A 19,018-nucleotide genomic window follows, 5' to 3' on the forward strand; every position below is an offset into this window, starting at 1 on the left:
TTTGCCATCCGGGATTGATGAACTCTATTAGAGCACCTACATGGATTCTTCCTATAAGAATTTATTTATGCATACGAACCCATAATAAATTTGAAATGCCAGATTTATTTATAAGTGTAAATCTTTGTTTGAAATTATAGACGAACCACCGGTTAGGAATCCATTAACACTTTTAAACCATATTCAGACCAAACAACACAACTTAACTGAGGTAAGGTGCGCTAGAGGTGCTAATACTTTTCTTAACGACAACCAACTCCTTACTCTAAAATTTCAAATAAGACTACTTCATTCAGGTCTTCTAATAATCCTAAACCAAACAACTAAATGTAACTCCTTTACCTTTATATCCCACCACAAAAAGATAAAGAAAACAGGAAATAGAAAAACCTTTGCTCGCCTGATACCCACCCTGTTTAATATCTAAGGCCACATATCCTCACTCTCTTATGATTGAATGATTTTGATAGGTAGAGTGGTTGTTGGCTACGGGAGTGGGGAAGAAAATGACTGGTTGAGTTGTGAGAGAGAGAGAGAGAGAGGGAGGAGGGTGGTTGTCGTTTGAGGTTAGGTAATTAGGGTTTCTTAATTTCAATTTTTATGTAACGTATTCCTTATGTACTCGGCTTCTTTTTTCTTTTTTTTGGTTCAGCTATGATTCGGTCCGGTCAATTTCAGACCTTTTAAATTCAAATCGAATTAAACCAAAATTATTTTTACATTTTTCAATTGGTTTTTTTACTTAGTTCAATTTTTTGCAGTTAATTTTTTCTTGATTTTTCAGTTACTCAATTATTTTAAACATCCTTAATAATAACATAACACAAGGAATTGTAATCTTTCACCAATAAGACCTCGTTCTAGAGTGAAACTCAAATGAAAATGGACCAAAATTCAAAAAATTAAATATTAAAATTAAATTTTTTTTATTTTTAGATCATTTTAATATATTTATATCACAATTATTTCAACATATTTGTAAACAAAAATTACTTGAAAAAAAATAAACCCCCCTGTTTAAAGATAAGCATAAGCATGGAAGAACTGTCACAACAGCTAAAGAAAAAGCATGGAAGAACTGTCACAACAGCTAAAGAAAAAGAAAAGGAGTACCAGACTCTTCACAGGGAAGTTGGACCGAGAGGAGGAAGTTGAAATGGGTGAAAAAATTTGTTGACGGCATATCACTTTCACATTGGCATTGAATGTATCTGGTGGATCTGTCTGTTGACAGTTAACTCAAAATCAAATTAAAATTCAGTTTGAATTTTTAAGATTTCTTCTAAAAAACATCATTTTAACTTTTAAAAGAAAAATACTAATTGACTAAGATCATCCTACCAAATTTAGGTTTAAAAATTTTACTTTTGATATTATTAAAATGATTTAAAAATATTGAAAAAAAATATTTTTTTTTTCAAAAAAACATTTTTTTAAAGTGAAAACAAAAGTATCTTCACTTTTATTACAGTTGTTAACTTTGGACGCGTATGAATTTGGTCTACGAGTGGGAATCCACCGAGTAGTTAACAGAAGGAAATCATTTGCATGCAAGTTGGATAGCCAATGCTTGCATCTCTTTCCTAGGATGGATGCCTTTTCTACTTTGAATTGCCCAATTCCCACCTCAGCCTGTCTCGGGTGGGGTAACTGGGGACTCCCTTTGCTTCCTCAATTAATGCTCTCTTTCTCTCCCAAAACTGTGCATCTCGTTTTTCTTTATCTTGTTTTGACGTGTACCAGTGATGTGTTAGAGTACATGATTCCCACAAGTCCATGTTCATCTTCTTGTTTGAATTTTCTCATTTGATATTATTGGCCATCAGTCTCCAGCCAGTCTCCCCTGTCCTCACCAAACTCATTTACTGTTTAAAGATTTTTCTTTTTGTGTGTGCATGTTCATACATATATATTTCTAGTTTGTTGCTTCTCTTGCTGTAAAGTTACACTAGTCTCTCTTCAATACATCAAGAAACATAACCCACTTGGTCATTTTTTCAGCTCACCGTTTCTTGAATCCACTCTTTCTACTCTCTTCTTCATCAATTAGAATTCAGGCTTTTTAAAGCTTAAATTTTAGGGGGTGGTCGAGTCCCCACTGCGAAGGTCTTTGTGTGTGTGTGTGTGTAACTGGAGATATGAAAGAGCTTGTGATCCTCCTACTGTTCGTTTCTATATGGGTAATTGTCAGTGGTTTCGTGTGCTGCCAAAGACCTGCTGTTGTAAATATAGGTGCAATTTTCACCTTTGATTCGGTTATTGGTAAAGCTGCAAAGCCAGCCATGGAGGCTGCAGTGTCTGATGTTAACAATGATAGCAGAATTCGGACTAAACTGAATTTGCTCATGGATGATGTAAATTCTAGTGTGTTTTTGGGGACTATTGACGGTAACTTTCAAATCCTCTGTCTTAGTTTTTCTCTATTTACCTTCTTTCTCAACTTTGCTGTTCTCTCATTGATAGATATATTTTTCAATATCTACAGTCATCTCAAAAGTTAGCTAGCATGATTTAAAGTAGTAGAGCTAGAATATGGATTGGGATTCTCAGGATTTTGTTTTTCTGCTTCTGAATCTTCCTCATTTTACTCTTGCAGTTTATTTTATCTGTTTGATCTTTTGTGCTTATAGTTCTGGTAAAATCCTATCTTATATATCTTGAGTGAACCTCCCCTTTTTCTGTCAGCTTTTCAGCTAATTGAGAAAGAAGTAGTGGCCATAATAGGCCCTCAGGTTTCTGGAATAGCCCATATGATTTCTTCAATTGCCAATGGTCTCCAAGTGCCTCTTATATCATATGCTGCCACTGATCCAACTCTATCTGCCCTCCAATTCCCCTTTTTCGTAAGAACTACTCAAAGCGACTCCTATCAGATGGCTGCAATGGCTGATTTAGTTGACTTTTTCAGGTGGAAAGAGGTCATCGTTGTTGGGGTTGACGATGATTATGGGCGGAATGGGATAGCTGCTTTGGAAGAAGAGCTCAACAAGAAAATGGCAAAAATTTCATACAAGTTGATGTTGTGTAACCAACTTGATGAAAGTGAGGTCATGGACAAACTCAGCAAATCTAAATTGCTTGGGTCTCGTGTTTATGTTGTTCATGTTAATCCAGACCCCAAATTGAGAATCTTTACCGTTGCCCAAAAACTTCAAATGATGACCGACACTTACACATGGCTTGCAACAGATTGGCTTTCTGCTACCTTAGATTCGTTCCCTCCGACAAAGAAAACTTCACTTGGTTTCCTTCAAGGGGTAGTTGGGCTTCGTCAGCATACCCCAGAATCCAGCCAGAAGAGAGCTTTGATGTCTAGGTGGAAGAGAATGCAGCAAAAAGGGTCAGCAAGTTCTGAGTTGAATACCTATGGACTTCAAGCTTATGATACAGTATGGTTAGTTGCATATGCCATTGATAGGTTCCTTGATGAACACAAAAACATCACATTTTCTCCCAATAGCAACATACTTCATATGAAAATATCCGGATTGCAGATTGAGAAGCTCAAAGTCTTCACTGGTGGAAATGATTTGCGTGACATTGTATTGCAGACAAACTTCACTGGTCTAAGTGGTCAGATTCAGTTTAATGAAGACCGAAACGTTTTCAGTGGTGGCTATGATGTCCTTAACATCGACGGGGTGTCTATTCGTACAGTGGGTTACTGGTCTAATGCTGCAGGTTTCTCACTTTCACCCCCAGATGCTCGGAAAGGGAAACAAGATAGCAATTGTTGCCTAGACCAGAGGCTTCACAATATTACCTGGCCAGGTGGAAAGTCTAAAACGCCACGTGGTTGGGTAATTGCTGTGGATGAAAGGCCATTGCGAATTGGAGTGCCAAACAGAGCCAGTTTCACTGATTTTGTTACTGAAGTACATGTAAGCCATAAAATCAAAGGATATTGCATCGATGTGTTCCTCAAGGCACTGGAATTAGTCCCATATCATGTACCTTACATGTTCCAGCCTTTTGGGAATGGTCGGTCCAACCCCAAATACGACGATCTTGTAAAAATGGTGGCGGCAGATGTAAGTACATCGTTTTGGCTTTTACAATTGCAGAGTACAAAACAACAAATAAATATTAAAACATGGTTTATGGGAATTCATTAAAGCAATGCATGCTGAATCTCTGGATTTGCCACACTTAGGCAGTGTTTGAATGATGGGGCTATCGCTATCCGTTGCCTGAATTGTAAACAAATGGAGTTTATAATGGATTGCATGGTTCTCATTCTTTTTTCTTTTGGTAAACCTTGGTTTGAGTTACATCCATGCAATGGAATCTCTATTCTGAACCTTGTATTCATAAATGTATGCGCTTCTATGTGAATTAGATGGGCAAAGCTTGTTTATTCTTTAAATGTTTTGATGTCAGGTGTTTGATGCAGCTGTTGGGGACATTGCTATTGTGACAAACAGAACAAAGATAGTGGATTTCTCTCAGCCTTATGCATCTACTGGTCTTGTCATTGTGGCTCCAATCCGCAATTCAAAATCAAGTGCTTGGGTATTTCTTAAACCATTTACAGCGGAGATGTGGTGTGTCACAGCAGCTTCGTTTGTGGTGATTGCAGTGGTTATCTGGGTTCTTGAGCATCGTGTAAACGATGATTTCAGGGGTCCTCCTAGAAGACAACTTGTGACGATGTTCATGTAAGCTCTGTTAATGTTCAACTTACGTCTACTTGTATTGTCAGCCCAACTTTACACTAGCAATACACAACAGTTTTAGCTGTTCTATATAATGATTTCTTTTTTTCTCCTTCTTCCAGTTTGTTGTACAATATGATGAACCTAATGCATGTACAATAACTAAGCTCTTAACTTTTTTCAACTTTTGCATGTGGCAGGTTCAGCTTCTCAACTCTGTTCAAAACAAATAGTGAGGAATTCTTGACTTCTATAACTTATGTTGGTTTATTTTTCCAAAGCAGTGTATCTGTCATGAAAGGATACTTGATAGATGGCATAAGGCTACCCTGAGCATCAAAACATGTTTCTTTTTAAAGCCCTTTCCTGGATACATACCCTGAACGGCGTAGAAGCACAGAATTTCCTCACTCTTTTGCTATTTACATGGTAGTAAATGGACAAACCATTGCAATTCTGATTGAAAGTGATGTGCAAGTGAAAATATGGACATAATTTCATTGATAAGTTGCTTTGAAATTCTCCTCTTTACCTCAAGTTTAGTTTGGTGTGGATTCCATGGGGTTGGATGCTTATTTGCACATGTACCTTCCTGATTTTTTGCAAATTCCTTTCTACAGTGTTGCTGGCATTGCAAATCCTCTCATGAAACAATTTGGTAATTGTAAAAATGCAGTTAGGCTATTGTCACGAAGTTTTTTGGGGAGTGTTAGTTTATGTCTAGCAGCATTTCCTTGCATATTGAAAAGGAATTTTGTATTGCGATCCTGTTGAAGGAAGTAAAGGAAGCAATACTTGAACATCTGTCGCTGAAAGATGGCAATTCTTGGATCCCTGATAGTTTTAATTTTAAGTCTTTGTGTTATCATTTAATTGCAGAAGAAACTACTGTAAGTCCACTTGGAAAGCTGGTGATGGTGGTATGGCTTTTCCTTTTGATGGTGATAACAGCGAGCTACACTGCAAGCTTGACTTCAATCCTTACAATTCAGCAGCTTTCATCACCAATCACCGGAATTGAAAGCTTGATTGCAAGCCATTGGCCCATTGGATACCAAACAGGCTCATTTGCTTATAACTATTTATCAGAGACTCTTTACATAGCTCGTTCAAGACTTGTTCCTTTAGGCTCCCCAGAAGAGTATGAAAGTGCATTGCGGCGAGGGCCAAGTGACGGAGGGGTGGCAGCTATTGTAGATGAGCTTCCATATGTAGAGTTGTTTCTTTCAAGCCAAAAGGATTTTGGGATCATTGGGCAACCATTTACCCGGGGTGGATGGGGATTTGTAAGTACCTTTCTCTACAAGCAAATGCATTCATCCATATTTACATATAAATGAACATGCATCATGCCTAATGCCTCTTGTATTATTGTAGTCATGGACCTTGATTCAAACCATGAGATTGTCTCCCCTGAGTCATAGTGCATTTAGAGCATTCAAATCATTGTTATGAAACTTTGAAAAGTTTACGACACTTCATTCTAAGTTATGATGATGTAATGGAACAATCTGCTATTTACTTTTGTTTTTGCCACTTTAAACCAGGCTTTTCAAAGGGAATCTCCACTTGCTCTTGATATCTCTACAGCAATTTTGAAACTTTCTGAGAATGGGGAGCTGCAAAAGATCTATGAGAAATGGTTCTGTAAGATGGGATGTCATGGAGAGAAAAAACACGGCGACGGGCCTAATCAACTCAAACTGACCAGCTTCTGGGGTCTATACATTCTATGTGGTGCCTTCGCTCTCACTGCCCTTGTTGTGTTTCTGCTACGAATGGTTCGCCAATTTGTGCGCTATAAACGTAGACAGTTGCGCTGTTCCTCTCCGTCCTCAATTTCACCAAGCACTCGCTGTTCTCATGTCATCTATCATTTTTTCGACTTCATCGATGAGAGAGAAGAAGCTATCAAGAAAATGTTTAATCAGCGCGAGCATCCTCACCCTCAGGCTAACCCATAGACACGCATGTCCATTTCAAGGAAATTGAAGGATCTGCCATTGGTGCCATTTGAAGAGCTTGCTATTGAATAGAATTTAGTCCCTGTACATAAGCATTATATTATATATGTCAATTAGAAGTTGGGAACTATATATGCCTGTAAAACAGTAGACTCTGCAACTCCGAATAAAAATTTCTCCTTTCCCTTGCATTTTGTCATTCCAGCTAGCCATTTTCTTCGAGTCTTCATCTTGGACATTCAAGAATTTAAAAGTTCTTGAGGTGATCTTGTTGATAGTAAATACACCTATTACGTGATGGCTCAGACAGTTCATTGAGGTAATCCTTTCAGCAATTTTTCCCTTTCCAAAGCCTTGAAATTTCTGGCCAGGGATGAGCTTATTTTTCATACACAAGACTCCCATTTCATACCATTGATGCAGCTGTACTATACAATTTACGTTTACAACAGGATAGAGAGGGCCATATCGCAGAAATTTCTTTTTTTTTTTAATTGTAGATTCTGCCCTTTTACTATAGATTATGTTAAAGATCTTACCATTCTGTCCAATTTCATCATAAAATCCGAAATCTGAATTAGTAAAAATATTGAATAAATGGTGTGTACTTTACCCAATTCTAATTTAGTTTTTTTAATATTTTTTAATTTTTAATTTTAGAAACCCATGCCTTTTTTTCTAATTAAAGGGAAAAAAAAGGTGACACTTTAAGCAGTAATTTTGTTTTAATTTATTTAATAAATTATGATTTATAATATAAAAAAAAACACACTTTTTCCCTATAATTTTAATTTAATTTCTTTGATTTTCATATTTGTGTTTTCTTCTTTTTTCTTTAATGTTTTGACTATTTTTTCTAATTTTTCACATGTAATTTTCTTATGTATAATGCACAGTTATTTGACACATGACATTTCGTACTGACAAAGACCTTAACAAAACCTAAAATACAAGGATGGAATCCATAAAAAGAAATTCAAGGACAAAACCATAATAACATCATAAGTAAAAAAAAAAAGATCGTAATATGTTTTTCAGCTATTTTATTAAAACATACTCTTTTAACTTGGTCTCCGTTTAGGCTGGTGATTTCAATCACGTTCCTTTAAATTTAAAAAAAAAAATTATTTTTTTTATATTTTTAATTATTTTAATATACTGATTTTAAAAATGATTTTTAAAAAAAAAAAAAAAATATTTTAATATATTTCTAAACATAAAACATTTTAAACCTTTTAAACCATAACTGGCAATCTTAAACAAATCATTAGCAGTAGTAAAACAATATGTGAATAGATGCCAATGCTCCAAACTTTCTTGGACAATCCAAGACTGCTGCAACTAAAATAACACTAAAGCAATTATTTAGGTGGTGACCCAGTGGTAAGAGCTTGGGACTAAAAGGTTTGCTCCCTCTGTGGTCTCAAATTCGAGCCCTGTGGTTGCTCATATGATGGCCACTGGAGGCTTACATGATCGTTAACTTCAGGGCCCGTGAGATTAGTTGAGGTACGCGTAAGCTGACCCGGACAACTACGTTAAACTAAAAAAAAATAACCCTAAAGCAACCTGAAAAGGGTTAGCAGGGAATCTGTGCATGTGGGCGAATTGTAAGAAATTTGTGATAAGTTACTTAGCCACTCTCTCACACTTGTTTGAAGATCTTTCTGGATACTTGCATAGGAAGTTTTTGTGTTGCATCGATTCTCCTAACAGATGCTAATTACTTTTCTAAAAGTTTGGTGTTATGCTCGACATAAACTCATTCTTTGGAAGCTTAATAAGCTATTTACATGGACTTTGCAACAGGAAAATTAATATTCAAGCATCATTTTGTACTATCTCGTAAGTTAAGAATGAAATTGTTGCTTTGTTTGTATCCTCGTTCAGACCATCATCAAGGAGCAGGTTCGGTAGTTTAAAAAAAAAATTGATTTCTTTTTTTTTATTATTATTATTTATAATCAATTTTGATATAAAACATGTAGTTAATGTTTAAGTTGATCCAAAACCACACCTTATTAGTCAATAAAAAAAATCTTCATAGACAAAATTTTTTTTATGAAATTAAGTTGAACATAATTTTGTACTCTTATTGTTACATCATCCAGTCTTCTATGCATGACTTAACCCCAAAGATTGTAATTATCTGACTCACAAAAAATAATAAATTACCAGGTTTTAAAATACAAGAGTAATTAATTAGTTTTTAAAATCAGAAGGGATATTTTATTTATTTTGAAAAGGTATAGAAAATAATTTATAATTTTATCAATTTAAATGTCATAATTATCGGAAACAGAGTGTAGGAGGAAGAAAACAAATCAACAACTCGATGACTTGGATGCGGTAGTCTTGGCTGTCGCTTGCAAGTTGATGTCCATGGGGCGTCACTCGTAAGGTTCTTTCCATGATGGAGGACCAAGAAACTGCAAGAAAATGCTGGGAATCTACTTTAAACAGGAAAATATCTATGAGCCAGGACAAATTCATTAATATGCTATCACCTCCTGCGTTTGAGATCCTCACGCACATTTGGTAGAACTTTTGGGAAAATTATAAGGGTTAAAAAAAGTATTATCAGTTTGAATATAATTGTTATGTTGTTTTAAAATTTATGTTTCATTCAAATTAATTAATATGTACAATAAATAATTTAAAATTTTATAAAGATTCAATTGCCAATAAATTAGATTTAAGATTCAAGATCCAATAAACAATAAAAAAAAGGAGATAAGCTGATGTGGTGAGAGAGAGAATAAATGAAGAGAAAATAAAAGAATAGGTCATTGAAAACATATTGAAGCTCTATTTTTAGCACATTCAATAGCGTTACAAAGATTTTGACAAGATAATTCTAACAATACTATGATAAACTATCTAACAAGATCATAATTGCTTAGGGATTTTATTCGGAGTTGATTTAGGGTTAATTATGATTTTATTTGGTGGTCTTTCAAGGTGTGGTTAAAATTGTCTCGTTGAAATCTTTTTAACAATACCAAGTTTGTCAAAAACAAAACTCCAGTGACACATTATTTATTTGTCTTGTTTTTCCTTTCCTCATTTCTATCTTCTACCACATTATAATGTCTCTTTTTTTTTTCTTAACAATTAGATCTTAAGTCTCATCTTTTGATCCTTTGATCTTTATAAAATTTTGGGTTAATTTTTGTTCATGTTAATTAATTTGTATAAGACGTACATTTCTATTTTGAATAAACAATCGATATTGAGAATAACGGTTGCATATAAAACTAATATTAAAAAATATGATTGTGTTATACTATTTCTGAAATACATTTTCAATCTATATCATTCTCCTATAATTTATACCAAATTGTATTATTTTTCAAAAAAAAAAAGAAAAGAAAGATTTGTGGAAGACTACAGCATACATATGACAAAGTCAATTAGTTAGACATAGAAACCCATCTTTGGGGTTAAGTCATATAATAGAAGACTGGATGATGTAACATTCCACTAAAAAATTATGTTCATTTTACTAAATTATACACTGGTTTTTCTAGAACTCCTCAAAAGATAAAAAAATCTTAACAATTAAAGAAATAATAAAATAAAAATAATTATGCAAAAAATAATAAAGAAAGTGCCCCTATCATAAAACTATATAACAATTTATTTTTTAATTTTTAACCCTTTATCTAATAATTTACTAAGGTGTCTATGCAACAAACATATAAGCACTCCGTTCTATTGAATTAAATTAATAAAAATAAACATATTATAAGTTATTTTTCATACATCAAGATAATATGAATAGTATATCATTTGCTTTCAGTGCATCTAGATTATATGGTTGGTCTAATTTAAATATTGTTATTTAATTTTTTTAATGAGGTATTTGAGACAATAATAGTAATTGTTTTTTAAAATATTTTTTGTTTAAAATACATTAAATTAATTTTTTTATTTTTAAAAAAATTATTTTTAATTTTAACACATCAAAACAATTCAAAAAATCAAAAATTTATTAATTTTAAAAAAATCGGAATTTTTTAAAACTCCACTATTGAGCAGAGCAGCCACTCCTCGACACGCGTAGAAAAATTAAATCTAGAATAGAATAGAATGGGAGATTTTATTGGACAGATTTTATTGGACAGGATGATCAGGTACCTATAATTTGTCATGTAGTTGAGTTGAAAACCCACGTCTGTGTTGGGAACTTGTGCTGGGAAGCAAGAACGTTGACAGATATAGTGACGGAACATGCATCGCAGCCAACGGACGACAATTCATGGGGCCTGACAAAGATCACATAGTTATGTCATGCTAGCTCGTGAATGCGTGTATTTTATTTATTTTACAAGAGAACTGGGCAGCATCCTCGAATTGACATTGATTTTAGAGATATCATTTGCGATTTTTTTAAATTATAAAAATGGACTAATATAATTAATAATAAAAAAAAGAAAAAAAAATTATTTCAAAGATATTAAAACTTCGATAATGCCACCACCAATATCGTTCAAAAATATTAACAAGATGAATCTAAAAATAGTAAGGAAGGTCACTAACGACAATTGAAGTGGGTCATACAAGTCATCTAAATATGTTGAGGTATGTGTGGCATACTCTAGTCACCATTAATGATTTTTTTTTTATGTCGTTGAATTCATCTCTTCGAGATTTTTCTAACGGTATTGTTGTTGTTGTGACTAAAGCTTTGGTATGTTTCTGGGATCTTTTTCTTTTTTTCTCTCTCTCTCTTCTTCTTGTAATTTGTGAACAGAGAGGAGAAAGTAAAAAATAAAATAAAAAATTTTTGGAGGCACATCGAAACTCCGATGATAACACCAACGACACCGTTGGAAATATCTCGACAAGAAAAATTAAACGACATCAAAGAAGGTTATTAATAATGACAAAAGTGTGGCACACAAGCCGTCCGAAAACAAATGAGCTCCGACATATTTGAACGCCTACTCCGGTCATCATTCTTGACTTTCTTTAGTGTTTTTAGATTCATCTAATCAATATCTTTTCAATAATATTAGTGGTGTCATTATCGAAATTTCAGTGTAGAATGTCTTTTTCTTTCTTTCTTTCTTTGTTTTTCTCTCTCTCCTATTTGCTTTTTTTTTTATTGTAAATTGTATCAATTTATTTTTAAAATTTAAGAGAGTCATGAATAATATCATTTACACTCTTTAAACTGTACTACTTTCCTAAATGTTTTCTATACTATTTTATTTTATTTTATTTTATTTTTGTTAAATTCTAGAGACAAAAATATTCTAAAAGAGCAGCTGAAGACCGAATTCCAATTTTTTTGGGTTTTTGTCGTGCGGTCAAATGTTACAATATATCAGCAAATGAATAATATATGCCCACATGTTTCACACTGGACCCACTTCTTTTAAGGACAATATTTTTAATTTAATGTAAGAAGTAGAAGAGCCGTTAGGTATGAAAACATCAATTACTGTTGTCTTCTCTCAACTTTCCAGATAACGTGGACCGAATCTTAACCACAACTTGGGTAATGAAAAACAAATAAAAAAAAATCTAATTCATACCTTTATGTCCCAAGTTTCGAAAATTGGCTATAGTTATCCACAATCGAGTTTCTAACATATTCATTTTCTATTCATTAAATTTAAAAAATCAATTATACAAGTATGATTTATTATTCAATATAAAATAAAAAAGTAATATATATATATATATACACACACGTGTGTGTGTTTTTTTTTTTTTTGAGAAAAAGAGTTATGTTAATATTAAAGTATGCATATATATTATTAGATAGATGACTCGTGTTATGCTACTTGGCTTACTTGATTTTTTTTTAATATAAAAAACATGCTAAGACAATGCAAGTGTTTAAAAAAAAACAAAAAAAAGACAGTTTAACAAGCCTGGCTAATTTAATAACATGATTTTTTTTAAAAAAAAATACAATGATTGTAAATAAGGCAAAGAATATGACAATAATAAAAGGTAAAAAAAACTCTAATCGAGCCCATCTTGATTAGTATGTCAAATATACAACTTAGTTATGACACCAAGATAATCATGCCAAGAGTAAATTGAATAAAATCATGAATGTCAATTATAAAACAACTCAATGTTAAAGAGTGATATTTTTTTAAAAAATAAACAATGAAAAAAAAAACTTAATTTAAACAAGGTTAATCCAATAACACCATGATCTTAGGTATAAAATTGAGATCACCGCATAAAAAAAAGTGGAAAAAAAAGTATCAACACTAATTCCCGAACAAATCCAAAAAACGTTTGCGGAAAATTCATTCATAATATTTATATTTTAAACAATAAAAAAATAAGTGAAAAAAAAATATTAATTTCTAAACAATTATATATAATATATACGGAGTTGGGTTTAAATGGATTTCATTCATACTATTTATATTTTATCAATTATCTATCAAATAAGGAAAGTATTCAAAACAAATCCATGCATTCGGGCAACATCTATCGAGTTCAAGCAAACTTGCTATCCCTAAAAGTCACCATACATGTATGACTATAGATTCAAAACGTAAGAGTTGATATCCCAAATTATGCTGAGATAAAAAAAAAGGTGATTTAACTAATTTTTAAAACTTGAGGGATGACATAATGAATTTCTACCTATTAAAAAAATATAGAGTAGAAAGTTAAGGTTTCATATTCTGAATATTAATATTAATTAAATATTACTATTATTATATTACTATAATTTATATTATTATATTAAATTAAACTTGTATTAAATGCTAGCTAATATTCAGAACTAATAAAATAAGCCGACATGAGAGAAAGAGAGAATCATTCCTTACTTGAGCTTGCAAGACTTTTTAGAGCTCCTTTTCATCTCATCTCCAGAGTTTAACTATGATGCACTCGAACTGTTCAAAGCTCTCTAGCTAGCTAGTTTCCATATTCGGTGGGTTTCACGGTAAATAATATATGCTACCATTTCAAGGTAAATAATATATGCTACCATAGCTAAACCTTAAAGCCACACCAAAATATTTCACCATCTCTCTTCTTAGTTAATATCCTCCCTTCTCTGTTTTCTTCTCTTGCATGTGCGCTTCACAACTAGTTCTTCTACTTTAATATATTTTCTTGTTAATCATATTTCTGTTCTTGATGTTCGTTGATATATATGTTTGCTGTCTTACATCATTGGCAGGTGCTTGTTATATTGAAGAAACTAAATGGTGGTTGGACTTGGAGAATCATTTTTATATTTTTAATTTAATTTGCAAGCTTGGTTAGATGCCATGGCCATGTCTTTGTTGAATATTTCAGGTGGTAGGGCTAGTATGAAAAGAATGTTGTTGTTGATGTTGATTGCTGGTATTTGTGTGCCCATTGAAGTTGTTTTTGGTCAGGCAGCTGCAAAGGGAAATGGAACTGCTGTTTCTTCTTCCTCTTCTTCAAGGCCGAGTGTTGCAAATATAGGAACTTTATATACTTATGATTCAGTGATAGGGAAAGCAGCTGGGCCAGCTATTGCAGCTGCTGTTGATGATGTCAATTCTGATCCAACCATTCTTCCTGGGACTAGATTGAACCTTATTTCTCACAACACTAATTGCAGTGGATTTCTTGCAACTGTTGAAGGTATTTCTTTCACAAAATCATTTTCAAGATATTCTTTTTCCTGTCTTTGAATCTGGGATTGCTTTGCCTTTTCTTCCCTTCAAATTCTGGCACTCTTGTTGTAATTGCGGTCTCTGTTTCCATTGCCTGCTATGGTTTAGTTCTCAAGCTCCATTTTTCCTTACTAGCTTTGCAGTTACAATTTCCATTGACAAAATATGATTAACACTGTCTCTAGCTCTAAAGATGCAGCTTTGAACTATATTGGTGTAGCTGTATGATTGTCTTGGGTACAGTAGTGCTAGCATTTATTATCAATGCCTGCAAAAATCTCCCTTTATTTTTTTCAGAACTTTGAAAGCCATGGAAATGTTGTAATTTCAAAATGCGAAACAAATTTGAAGCTCATGTTTGGTGGTTGTAGTTATAGGCAAATTTTGGAGTGAGGACATAATTCAAATCATATCTAGCTTGAATTTTGTTGAGATGTTCATGCCAACTAACTGGTAAGTGTGACTATTAGATCCTGTTTAATTAGGAGTCTCGAACAAGAAAAGAACACACTAGGATCATGTGCATAACATCCTTCCCTTTGCAACACAGAGAACATATTGATGAAGATTTTGATGGAAGTTTCCTTGCCCATGATGCAGTTTTGCAGCTGATGGTAAATGACGTTGTTGCTGTAATTGGCCCCCAATCTTCTGGAGTAGCCCATATCATATCTCATGTTGTCAACGAGCTTCATGTTACACTTTTGTCATTTGCAGCAACAGATCCCACCCTTTCTGCATTACAGTACCCATATTTCCTCCGCACCACACAGAATGACTATTTCCAGATGTATGCAATAGCTGATATCGTTACGTATTTTGGGTGGCGAGAGGTGATTGCCATTTTTGTGGATGATGATTATGGAAGAAGTGGGATATCTATACTGGGTGATGCCCTGGCAATGAAGCGTGCCAAGATCTCTTACAAGGCTGCCCTCGCCCCAAGAGCTTCTAGAAGTCAAATCTCCGACTTGTTACTTAAAGTTAACCAGATGGAATCTCGGGTTTATGTTGTACATGTAAATCCTGATTCTGGTTTGTCACTTTTTTCTACTGCTAAAAGCCTTCATATGATGACCAAAGGCTATGTTTGGATTGCTACAGATTGGCTACCTTCGGTTTTAGATGCATTAGAGCCAGATGACACTGACACAATGAATCTTTTGCAAGGGGTTATTGCTCTTCGCCATCACACTCAAGATACTGATCTCAAGAAAAAATTTATGTCCAAGTGGAGCAGCCTAAACCACAAGAATAGCATTGGTGCTTCTGGTTTCAATTCTTATGCACTCTATGCCTATGATACAGTATGGTTAGCTGCCCGAGCTCTTGATGTTTTTCTCAATGAAGGTAGAAATCTATCATACTCAAGTGATCCAAAGTTGAACGACACAAATGGAAGCGCACTGAACTTATCATCAATGCGTATTTTTGATGGAGGCCAAGAGTTTCTACAGACACTTCTTAGAATGAACTTCACTGGTCTAAGCGGTCAAATTCAATTTGACATGGATAAGAACTTAGTTCATCCAGCCTATGATGTTCTTAACATTGGTGGGACAGGGTCCAGAAGGATTGGTTATTGGTCAGATTACTCTGGTCTCTCAACTGTTACTCCAGAGGTCTTATATACAAAGCCTAAAAATACTTCTGCCAGTAGTCAACATCTTTACAGTGCAATATGGCCTGGTGAAACTTCGCTTGTACCTCGAGGATGGGTATTCCCTGAAAATGGGAAGCCACTGCGCATTGCAGTGCCCAATCGTATAAGTTATGTACAATTTGTCTCTAAAGACAGGAATCCCCCAGGGGTTAGGGGATACTGCATTGACGTCTTCGAAGCTGCAATAAACTTGCTGCCATATCCTGTCCCGCACATGTATGTGTTACACGGAAATGGCAAGAGAAATCCAGTCTACAATGAGATTGTCCAAGCGGTTGCGGAAGATGTGAGTATCTGGCTATAATTTGTAACTTAGTTTTTTCATTATTTTGGAGCTATACCTTTGATGATTACATTATAGTAGTTTTTTTTGTTCTCTTCCTCTTCAGCGTTATGATGCAGCTGTTGGAGATGTTACAATAGTCACAAATAGGACAAAGATTGTCGATTTTACACAGCCTTTTATGGAATCAGGGCTGGTTGTAGTAGCTCCGGTCAAGGAGGTGCAGTCTAGCCCCTGGGCTTTCCTTAAGCCATTTACTTTTCAAATGTGGCTTGTTACAGGTGCCTTCTTTCTTCTCGTGGGAGCTGTAGTCTGGATTCTTGAACACCGAATCAATCATGAATTCAGGGGTTCACCAAGGCAACAACTTATGACAATATTCTGGTTAGCATGCTTTGAAGTCGTTGATATTTGATAGGCCCTGGTTTTGTTAGAGTTGCACTTCTTTTTAGTCGTAATTTCAGAGCAATTAGGCAACGTCCCTCACTGCTGCACAGGTGCCTTGAAGTGTCCTGGTGATCCCGCAGAACTAATACATGAAGTAGAAGTACATGCAATGAAAATCACTATTTTAGTATGCACATAGCATGAAAGTAGCTGAGAGATCATGATGTCGGTTCGTTTTAGTTCAAAGAAAGTAGTCTAACAGATCATGATAGAATGTGGAACATGCTAGTAATCAACGATAAGTAAATATATTTAGGCAGTAGTAGGCACAATGTAGTCAGCCGGTTTAAAGCCTTAGTTTTAAGCATTCTTCTGCCAAGGAGGTACATTTATGTTATGTGCTTTGCTTCACAAATATTAGAATGCTTCTAATAGACATATGTGTTGATCTTGCAGGTTTAGTTTCTCAACAATGTTTTTTTCACACAGTAAGTGAGCTATGCCTATCAATTTATTCTCTCTTTACTTGGTCCTTCACATAAGCTTTCTAGTGGAAACTCCTAACAATCTCAGCTGCTTGGACGTGGTGTAGGAGAGAACACTCTGAGCACCTTGGGACGATTTGTGCTGATCATTTGGCTATTTGTAGTGTTGATTATCAATTCAAGCTACACAGCAAGTTTGACATCCATCCTCACAGTGCAGCAATTAACATCACGGATTGAAGGGATTGACAGCTTGGCCGCGGGTAATGAACCAATTGGAGTTCAAGATGGGTCATTTGCAAGGAACTACCTGATCGACGAGCTCAACATCGCAGAATCTAGACTTGTAATATTGAAAAGCCAGGAGGAATACAGTACTTTCCTTCAACTTGGACCAAATCGTGGTGGTGTGGCTGCCATTGTTGACGAGCTTCCTTACATTGAGCTCTTCTTGTCTGCCTCCAATTGTGCATTTAAAATTGTGGGGCAAGAATTCACAAAAAGTGGATGGGGATTTGTAAGTATCTACGTTATTTGTCAGTCTAAGCTTGAAAACATCATTAGTGCAACTAATCTTGTACCTAGGATTAGCTAGATTTCTATAAATGATTTCTTTCGCATGGATGCTGCATCCTTGTTTTCAGCTTATTTGGGCAAAATAATAGGCATTTGATATTTTTCCTTCATTTTGTGTTCTTTCTCCAATGGATGGGCGACCATAAAGGGGGCAACCTCTCACTTTCTTGATCTCTCCCTCTCTTAAGTTAGAACCAGTACTTAGTAAGTTAACACAGAATCTCCCTGTTACAAAGGGAGAGACTAGGACCAAAGGACTGGTGGTATGCTTTCTATAGAATTTGAAATGCTTGCAGTCAAAGTCCAGAATAGGATATGAAATGTCTGTAGGGAACTCCAGAAATTTTCTTACAATCAGATTTTCTTGTTACAGGCGTTTCAAAGGGACTCTCCTCTAGCAGTTGACTTGTCAACTGCCATTCTTCAACTTTCAGAAAATGGTGATCTCCAAAAAATCCACAACAAATGGCTGACACATGCAGATTGCTCGGCGCAAGGCAATGAAATTGATGAAAATCATCTCTCCCTGAAGAGTTTCTGGGGTCTGTTTCTTATCTGCGGCATTGCGTGCTCCATTTCCCTTGTCGTGTTCTTCTGTAATATCATTTGTCAGTACCGTAGATTTACTCCAGAAGATGGTGAGGAGGCAGAGGTGGATGAGATTCAGCCACCAAGGCCTCAACGCTCCGTTTGCTCAACTAGCCTCAAGAAATTGATCGGTTTTATAGACAGGAAAGAGGAAGCGATTAATGAGATGATTAAACCAAAGAGTACTGACATCAAACGACAAGGTAGCCCGAGCTCCGATGGGCACACCATTTCATCAGCTTAAGGAAAAGATTTCCCTGCTGAAGTTTCTTAATACTCCCTCCTCATGACAATAAAATCAATTTCAGATTCCCCACCTCCTCTCCTTTGATTCAAAAATGTTAGGCAGCTAGAGCCAAAATAGAAAAATATCAATTACTGATTAGAGGTAGATCTTACTGTAACATACTCTATATATATTATTAGATTATTAGTGAAAGTAATGTATTGAATTATTTAGCTTTTCATGTAAATCAAGAGAATACTAAATTAGTTCTCTTTTTAGAGTTTTCTTTAGTTCTTATGATTGTATTTATTTTCTAGCCCTAAATAACTCTTGGTTTCACAAGTATTTAGAGAATTTAAACATTTTAAAAATTTCAAAAACATAATCATATTTTTCACTTATATAGATGATTTATCATTAAAAGTATTATATTATATTCTAGTTCATAAGTCAAGATATAAAAATAATTAAGAGTACATCTCACCATTTTTATGTTAGTTAATTTTGTCATGTTAGTTAATTTTTATGTTATAGTTAGGACCCTTTTTATTATAGAA

At 34.5% G+C, this 19,018-nt stretch overlaps 2 protein-coding genes across 5 annotated transcripts; both read left to right on the forward strand.

The window, feature by feature from the left end:
• The first annotated feature begins 1,575 nt into the window (after positions 1 to 1,575).
• On the forward strand, positions 1,576 to 6,810 carry LOC7489904 (glutamate receptor 3.7). Its single transcript, XM_002301590.3, has 6 exons — positions 1,576 to 2,388; positions 2,686 to 4,031; positions 4,381 to 4,658; positions 4,856 to 4,887; positions 5,535 to 5,941; positions 6,203 to 6,810. Exons 1-6 carry the CDS (start codon positions 2,139 to 2,141, stop codon positions 6,617 to 6,619), a joined length of 2,730 nt encoding a protein of 909 aa, XP_002301626.2. The 5' UTR covers positions 1,576 to 2,138; the 3' UTR covers positions 6,620 to 6,810.
• A 6,591-nt stretch (positions 6,811 to 13,401) lies between these two features.
• LOC7489905 (glutamate receptor 3.4) lies at positions 13,402 to 18,751 on the forward strand. 4 transcript variants are annotated; one of them, XM_024596215.2, is made up of 7 exons: positions 13,402 to 13,547; positions 13,788 to 14,221; positions 14,854 to 16,202; positions 16,306 to 16,583; positions 17,043 to 17,074; positions 17,179 to 17,588; positions 18,021 to 18,751. In XM_024596215.2, the coding sequence occupies exons 2-7, from the start codon at positions 13,879 to 13,881 to the stop codon at positions 18,477 to 18,479; spliced, it is 2,871 nt and encodes a 956-aa protein (XP_024451983.1). In that variant the 5' UTR covers positions 13,402 to 13,547; positions 13,788 to 13,878; the 3' UTR covers positions 18,480 to 18,751. The 4 variants fall into 4 exon arrangements, with proteins under 4 accessions (XP_024451983.1, XP_024451984.1, XP_002301627.1 ...); XM_002301591.4 differs by having other exon boundaries at positions 13,410 to 13,574; XM_024596214.2 differs by lacking the exon at positions 13,402 to 13,547 and adding an exon at positions 13,568 to 13,680.
• The last annotated feature ends 267 nt before the right edge of the window (positions 18,752 to 19,018 follow it).

The sequence above is a fragment of the Populus trichocarpa genome, chromosome 2 (assembly GCF_000002775.5).
Source record: "Populus trichocarpa isolate Nisqually-1 chromosome 2, P.trichocarpa_v4.1, whole genome shotgun sequence".
NCBI lineage: Eukaryota > Viridiplantae > Streptophyta > Magnoliopsida > Malpighiales > Salicaceae > Populus > Populus trichocarpa.

What these genes read in the sequence shown, in the direction of transcription:
- LOC7489904 (XM_002301590.3), top strand. Translation starts at nt 2,139, where the DNA reads ATGAAAGAGCTTGTGATCCTCCTACTGTTCGTTTCTATATGGGTAATT. An exon ending in TAAAAATGGTGGCGGCAGAT is followed by an intron (nt 4,032 to 4,380) that starts GTAAGTACATCG and finishes TTTTGATGTCAG; the next exon opens with GTGTTTGATGCAGCTGTTGG. An exon ending in CCCGGGGTGGATGGGGATTT is followed by an intron (nt 5,942 to 6,202) that starts GTAAGTACCTTT and finishes ACTTTAAACCAG; the next exon opens with GCTTTTCAAAGGGAATCTCC.
- LOC7489905 (XM_024596215.2), top strand. Translation starts at nt 13,879, where the DNA reads ATGGCCATGTCTTTGTTGAATATTTCAGGTGGTAGGGCTAGTATGAAA. An exon ending in ATTTCTTGCAACTGTTGAAG is followed by an intron (nt 14,222 to 14,853) that starts GTATTTCTTTCA and finishes CCCATGATGCAG; the next exon opens with TTTTGCAGCTGATGGTAAAT. An exon ending in CAAAAAGTGGATGGGGATTT is followed by an intron (nt 17,589 to 18,020) that starts GTAAGTATCTAC and finishes TTCTTGTTACAG; the next exon opens with GCGTTTCAAAGGGACTCTCC.